General features: G+C 39.7%; 1 protein-coding gene across 1 annotated transcript; it reads right to left on the bottom strand.

Annotated features, from left to right (window-relative positions):
- Positions 1-2,438: 2,438 nt before the first annotated feature.
- snai2 (snail family zinc finger 2) lies at positions 2,439-5,040 on the bottom strand. The gene is made up of 3 exons (XM_078540534.1): positions 4,777-5,040; positions 3,898-4,488; positions 2,439-3,107 (listed from the first exon to the last, which is right to left on the bottom strand). Exons 1-3 carry the CDS (start codon positions 4,853-4,855, stop codon positions 2,926-2,928), a joined length of 852 nt encoding a protein of 283 aa, XP_078396660.1. The 5' UTR covers positions 4,856-5,040; the 3' UTR covers positions 2,439-2,925.
- Between the last annotated feature and the right edge of the window lie 2,789 nt (positions 5,041-7,829).

Raw genomic sequence — 7,829 nt, 5'->3', positions numbered from 1 at the left:
CTCTGTTATTGACTTATGGAAGGTAATTCTTCAGTGATAAATGCTACGGAGGGCCAGGATGTTCCATTTCATTCGTGTGTGGCGAGGTCTTCACTGAAACAATAAACTAAAATCGAGTTAGTGGTTTCGACTCACAATATAATCGGCAGTGGATTAGTGGTAAACAAACTTGTCCACATTTAATGAATCTAATTGTTTTTCAACGACACCTAGTCATCCTAACTATTGGAAATATTTATCTGAAACTGATCACCTTTTAAATTTTCCAAATAAATGAATTTAAATTTAAAACATTTAAACTCTAAAAAAAAACAAAGAGCGCACATTATGATCGTAACAAAGGCATTTACTGAGCAAAAGTATTTAGGGGCGATATGTTCTAAGCTGCCTTTAGTCTACATAAAATGAAGACACCAACGCTCAAGCTACATGTTAAAACAAGTTAACCGGTGCCAGTTACATTGAAGTACCTTGTTGTGCTGTTTCCTGCAATTGAGAAGTAGCTGGGAGATTAAAGTGTTTGATTTTGCACTGTTGCTGCGGTGATTTAACAATCCCCCGTTGAAGTTACTGCTGGTTTGCTATGCACAGGTGACTGTCAAATTCGAAGTCTGAGTAGATTAGAAACGAATCAAAAACGACCAAGACATAAACCTTCAAAGCAAGTTTCGCGCGAGACTCTGGATCAATATTATTAACTACATGCTACTTTTCGAACTGATTTGGGAAGTTAACAAGCTGAAAATAAGCACCCTTATGTAAAGCCCTTTCCGTTATCAGAGTCTATGATTCCCATCAAAGATTCAGTTTTAAAAAATTCCGAAAAAGAAAGTCCTATTGTTTGAGCTTCTGACTTAGATACGAAGCAAACAAGCGTCGCTGGTTGAGTTTAAAAGATCGGAATTCGATATTTATATTGCCTAGTTATTTTGGGGGAAAAATCCCTACCATGCATATGGAAGGTTGGAAGGTATATTTATATGTTAATTTTACTTTAGCTGCTCAGATATGACACATTTGTGATGCGTTAGCAGCCAAGAGGGATTGGAATTAAACGAGACATTCTCAGGCGAGTAAACGACAGGTGTTAATTCAGTTAATTAATTCAATTTGACCACAATTTAACCATCAACTCTTAAGTATTCAGACATTTGCACAGGATGAGTGTATTTAAAAGCGCCCTTAATGTGATCGGGTGCGAAATTAACAGACGATTTAATGTAATCACTAAATTGTTAAAGATTACATTAAATCGTTCGTCTTTCCTGTATTCACAAATCGTTTTGTAACTCCATTATCTCTGAAGTAACGCTCACCAATTCTCGCTGTGTAAGTTTAGCCTTTGTGTCTCTATATTTATGGACTAGGAATTTTCCAAATCATCTCTTCCAGTGTCTGAGATTCACAAAGTTATAAGCAAAAAACTGCGGATGCTGCAAATCCAAAACAAAAACAAAAATACCTGGAAAAACTCAGCAGGTCTGACAGCATCTGCGGAGAGGAACACAGTTAACGTTTCGAGTCCGTATGACTCTTCAACAGTTCTGCTGACCTGCTGAGTTTTTCCAGGTATTTTTGTTTCTGTTCACAAAGTTATCCTTTGTCTAATCAGTGAACGGTATTCCGCAAAATTAATCTACCGTATTTACACACGTTACCAAATTCCCGGAAATCCTTTAAGAAACTCACGGTACGAACATTCGTGTACTGCGAAGGAGCAAACCAAAGAAAAATATTTGTGATTTGACAACTTCTACAGCCGAGTTGGAAAGTAGCTCTAGTTAACCTGCTCACAGGTATCTATTTCCAACTACATCATATTTAACCAAAATGAGTAAATTGAGTTGCTTGGATTCTCCTAGGAGTAAAAGGAAAATCTGCTATCTTTAGTGCATCATTTAAAGTTGTGGCCTTTGGCTGACATAACTGCGCTACAGTTAGACGTAAATTAGCAAATTAAATGATGTCATCATTTGCAAACGAGGAAGTTGTGCAAATACTGCAATTAGAAAGAGGAAAACTACAATGTAGCGGGGAAAAAAGATTGGAATTCACAGATGAAAGGTCAGGCTAACGGCTATCTGTAATACGGAGGCCGTACATATCTTAAAGTCGATAATGGAAACATTGTGCGTTGCGTTTTAATGGGCGAATATTTAACGGCGTGTTTATCCGTTAAATGTTTCTTAAGGGGTACAAATTCAAATGACTCTCCAGTTTGTGAAACACCTCAACAGGAAAATTATTATTTCCTGTACCGTGTCCTGTGCATTGGTTCGTTAGTCCAAATGCCTTACAGCTTTGATGTGAAACAGATGGTAATTAGCAGCCAGGGTTTCACAGAAATAAAACCCATCCTGTATGGACATTTGTATATTGAGGTCTGTCTGACGCCTGACATCCATTCCTTGACATTTAGTAGACGGATATGACAATAACACGTTTTAAAAGGTTTATTATAAAACGTCAAAAACATGTTCATTTTTTTTAAAAAAGTGAATGGAAAATACATAGCTAAACATATCAAAGTGCAGGTTGCTTTTAACTTGCACACATTTAAGTGTCTTGGTGCACTACTGCATTTAGTTCATTTTCATACTGAATGCATCCAAATACAAAAATAGAGCATTTACATCATAAAAACATGATGTGCAGCCACATTGACAGAAGGCACATAATGGATATTACAGAGTATCCCAAATAATATTGCATTTCATAATGCTGTACATAGTTTGAACATTCTTAATCATAGCCTTTGTTTTTCAAAACTTTTACCAAATTGTAAATTATAAAAGTTGCTTCAACAATTTCAAAATAATAAAATCTTGATGGAACAGAGCAGTTGGGTGCTTGGATAGTGAATGTGAAAACAGAATTATCATTAGTCCTTATTATAATTCATGTCCTTATCATAATTCATGTTCCTCAGTGCGCTACACAGCATCCTGATTCTTCGTGTTTGTGGAGAAGAGACATTCTGGAGAAAGTTTTGGCACAGTTTTTGCACTGATATTTTTTCACATCCGAATGAGTTTGTAGATGAGCCCTCAGGTTAGATCGATCAGCAAATGCTCTGCTGCAGTGAGGACAAGAGAATGGCTTCTCACCTGAAAATAGAGGAAAATCATATTCAATTATTTTAATTTAGTAAATTTAAAGTGTCTTTCTTCTTTCTTCATGTTCATCAAATCTATTATTGCAAATTATTTAACATTGGTTAATGTGTTTTTAAGTTTAGGTAAATTATTGAATCTGTAGAATTAGTATGTGCACAAAAATACTTTAATAGTACTGTTATAATGAAAATCTTGTGACTGGTTAAAAAGGGAAATCAGCTATCTGAATATTAGTGGAAGAGCAGATGAGATGAAGGTGCTGATAGTGCCAACTGGTAACAGGTGCATTCAGACCCGAGTCCTGTCAACATCTCAGTGCTTCTTACATTAAAAAAAATCACTTCGTACAGATAACACTGGGAATACAACCTGCAGACCAATCTCAAACTTGGCAGCCACAACATTTCACGACTTCTGTTGTGTCTTCAGGGAGGTTTAATAGAGGTGTGCTTACAAATCTGCCAACGTTTATCCAAACTATCTTGCTAAATTCAATTCCAAAATAAATTCGCACAATTTTTGAACAACTTCGGATCTGTTCATTTTCTATCAACTTTAAATGTGTGTTTTTAGGGGAGAGCAGCAGTCGCAAACTCAACGAGAGTTGACACTTTAATATATTTTAAAGGAACATTCGAGTTGATCTGGTAAAGTGCCACGAATATCCACCAATGGCATAACGTTTAATATTTCCCTCCTGATCTTTTAAAGCAGGCAGACTAAGTGGTTCGCCTCACTGGGGGGGAAAAAAACATTCCGTTACACTTCGGGCTTTACTCACCCGTGTGTGTTCTGATATGCCCTTGCAGTAGCCACGGTCTGGAGAATGCCTTGCCACAGATTTTACACACACAGGGCAGTGTGTGGGTCCGGATGTGCATCTTTAATGCTCCCAAGCTGACATATTCCTTCTCACAGTACTTACAGCTGAAGGATTTGCGAGTCTGAGCATCGCAGTGTAGCTGTTTATGTTTGGCCAGTCCTGAGAAAGTTGAATAAGCCTTGCTGCACAAGTTGCACTGAAACTTCTCGGCGTCCACGCCGTGCTCATCCGACACTTTGGGATGAATTCTCTCCTCCTCGTCGCTGATGGAGCTCTCCGAGCCATTGGGATCCCTGTGGAGCCGTTCAGAATTGGACTGTTGAGGGCTGAGGCGTCCCGCTGGGCACAGGCTCCCGTTACTGAGGGGCGAGGAGTGAGCGGATGAGTATTCCGAGGCAGGTGCAGGGTCACTGGGGACAGGAGAGGGGATGAGCCCGGAGCAAACGCTACTCCACACACTGACAGGATTGTAAGCCCCAGAGCTGAGGATCTCCGGCTGAGGAATGACTGGCATTGGGTAACTCTCATACAGGAACGGAGAAATGATGACTGCAAGCAAAATAAAAACACGCGTTGATACACCCAAAATCATCAAGATTATAAAACAGCTCAATAGCTGAATCTACTCGAAATTTCAAAGAAAACGACTTCAATTGACCCATCTCACCCATTGCTGCCACTAAAGGAGTACAGGGTTCGGAGCCAAGTACATTTGCTACAAACTTACAACGTCGTTCAAAGACAAAAAGTCACTCAGCAAAAGTTGCATCAAACTTTAGAATGCATACTGTATATATCGTGTTCTTTTATAATTAATGTAGGAAGACTATAGTTTACCTGTTTGCGTGTCCAGTTCGCCGTAATTTGGTTTTTTGTTGGTGCTAAAATGTTTCTTAACTAGGAAAGATCGCGGCATCTTGGGGAAAGAGGAGTGTTGCGGGGGAGGGGTACTATTTTCTGTAAAATAATCCTGGAATGGAGGAGTGTTAAAAAAAAAAGTTGCCCCCCCAGTTGAGAGGGTTTCAGGGTGAGGAGCCGATGTGGTGGTGCTGGTGGTCTTGCAGGAGGCGGTGCAGCAGTGCAGAGTGCGGCCGCATTCCTGCAATGTGCTGTAAATAGTCAGGTGCAGGGGGGGAAGGCGCACGCGCGCGTATTTGCATCTGTCGCCTCGGCTGACCAATGGCGTGCCGCCCTCTGCGGGCCGCGAGGAGGGGCGCTGGGCGGGGATTGGTGGAGCCTGAGCTCGCGCCAAGCGACAGGTGCTGGGATGTCAGAAGCTGCGGAATGGCGCAGGGGCGTCGTGGCGAGTCGGTGCTGTTGGGACTTGTTGCCCTGTTGCCGAGCGCACATTCCTCTCCCAAATCATTGCCCCGGCTCATGCACAGGCTGTCTGTCTCTTCTGCTTTCAAATGGGACCTTCCTTATTGTCGAATGAATAAAAACCATGCCACTTTTTATAAAGTCAGAGCCTCGCAAGACAAATCTGACAAGACATGGGGAAAAAAATGCCTGATTTTTAAAAGCAGAATGTTTCATTTGAAAGGGAATGTGCAAATCAGTGTAAAATATCGTAACCAATACATTAAAGAAAAAACATCCCAAAGTGGTGCCAATCTGCCTCTGAAACTGACTGGGATTCCTAATGTGCAAATCGTACACTACTCCATAATTAGCTGTTTACGATGAAGGACAAGTTGATTAAAAGTAATGGAACAGGAGACATTTAACATTTTACATTATCTGATACTGATTACAAATTCGATACAAAAGAATAAAACTGAAATCTAAAGGGCAGCTAGTATTTGCATCTCTGGTGTTGAGAGTGGTTGCGAATTAGAGACGTTCCATTGCGTCTATCGATATTGCGCTTCAGTTTAAGAATATGCACGATTGAATAGTCAAATTATTTTTGAAAATGTGAATATAACAATGTATGTATGTGATGCATGTATGTAATGTAAAGATTAATTTGGTAACAGGGTAGGCTAAAAAAACTTATTAAAATATGCGCACTCGAACGACGAAAAGAAACTATAGTTTTGGGACAGAGGTCTACAATACGATTTCACGTGAATGTCCAGCAAAAAGTTTGCGTGAAGAGAGAAAAGGAAAATGTATCTTTATGAAATTGTTCCATTATCTCCACGCAGTAAATGTACAAGAATATTAACGGGAAATAAAAACAAATGGTATTTTTAACTGATCAGTGACTACGGGAATAAAAACTTTTTTTTAGAACGGTATTATGAGCAGTGTCAAATGATGTTTTATTTAAGCAGGGATTCTTAAAAACTTTCTGCATTTGGTTCGCTTCAAACAAAATCCAAACTTGGAATGCGAAAGCTTAGCAAAAGCCATAGGACTCCTGATCTGGAAGTGTTACAGAAAATTAAACACTCGTAACAACCGTTTAATAAACTTCTTTAAAAACTGATCTTGACGTGCAGTTCTTGAAGCAATGATATCTGTCTTTTTGTCAATGCAGATTGATTAGAAAGAGGTAAGAATTGCTCCATTAACTCCGATGTATCGGATCTACAGATGTTTTATAGGATAACATTCTTTCGCAAAAGAACTTTTTGAAGAAGCGACTGCGCGCACCTGTCTAGCCACACTGTCCAGACTGTTGTCGGGTAGATTACATGCGGAACAGTTCAAGGAGGGAGGGAAGACTATCAACTCATGCAGATTCTGTAAACTGCCGCAAACACTACTCCATGTCAGGTACTGTCTTGGCAAGTGTCTTGGCTCAGCCTTTTCTGGCTTAATGCTGTCGTCCCCTGCTGGCCATAGTGATCAGCTGCAAGACAAGTGAGTCCGGTGTGAGATACTTCAATTATCAAATGTCTCCATCTAGCGCCTGCAAATACTCGGCAACATGTAAACCTGACAGAAAAGCAGCCCCCCACCCACCCCGCACCACCACCACCATTGGAGAAATGTTGTCAAAGTTGTGACAGTTTGGTAAAATGTCATACTTCCAGAATTGGTATTATTTTTTGGGCGGAGGGCGTCCTATCTATTTAAGGTTAGTCCTTTCAATGTAATTTATACACCCACTGACTTGAGTATTAATCCCTGTCTCTGATAGCACCTGCTTGGTAATCGATGTACTCAGACACAATATCATTATGGAAAAACATAAATGAATATCGCTCTGTAATACACACTTGACCCTCATATAAATGTTATTATAATCTTTCGTTTAGGTGGACTGTAGTGGCACTATTATTGACTGGGTGCATTAGAATAGATATTAATATCAATCATTCTTGTATACATGTTTGTCACCGTGTGTGTGTGTGTGTGTGTGTGTGAGAGAAAATACATTTTTACACTACTGTTGTGTGGTTGATTGCGGACAAGTGGTTTTTCCTCAATCAACTGCACTCCATTGTGTAAACCAACAAAACCAGAGAAAACATTGACTAACAATAGGTTGGCCTAGTAATTAAGTTACTGAACTATCCAAAGGTCATAAGTTCAAATCTCACCATGGCAAGTTGTGAAACTGAATTTAACGAATCTGGTAATTTGTGGGATAGCCGTAAAAACTTGACTGGTTCCCTAATGTCCTTCAGGGATGGGAAGTTGCTTGGTCTGCCCTACATATGATTCTAATTTCACACTTATATGGTTGGCCCCAGGGTAGCAAGGGAATACTTCCTCAGCACAAATAAAGAAAAACTGTGCCATTGGGCCAGTTTAATTGGACCAAGTCTCTACATTAACAATGGAGTGCTGCAGCTCCCAAAAGTGGAATGCAAAAAGGAAAAAGTGACAGCAATAAAATTTCTCTAATATAAAAGACCTAATTAGCTCCTGTGTGTGTATGCTGCCTGTGTGTAATATTAGGGTGCAGTTTTACTGCCACTTCTCTATCATTGTAA

This window comes from Cetorhinus maximus, chromosome 4 (assembly GCF_964194155.1).
Source record: "Cetorhinus maximus chromosome 4, sCetMax3.hap1.1, whole genome shotgun sequence".
In the NCBI taxonomy this organism is placed as follows: Eukaryota; Metazoa; Chordata; class Chondrichthyes; order Lamniformes; family Cetorhinidae; genus Cetorhinus; species Cetorhinus maximus.
The sequence above is the reverse complement of the archived record's forward strand: the minus strand, read 5'-3'. Positions and strand labels throughout refer to the sequence as shown.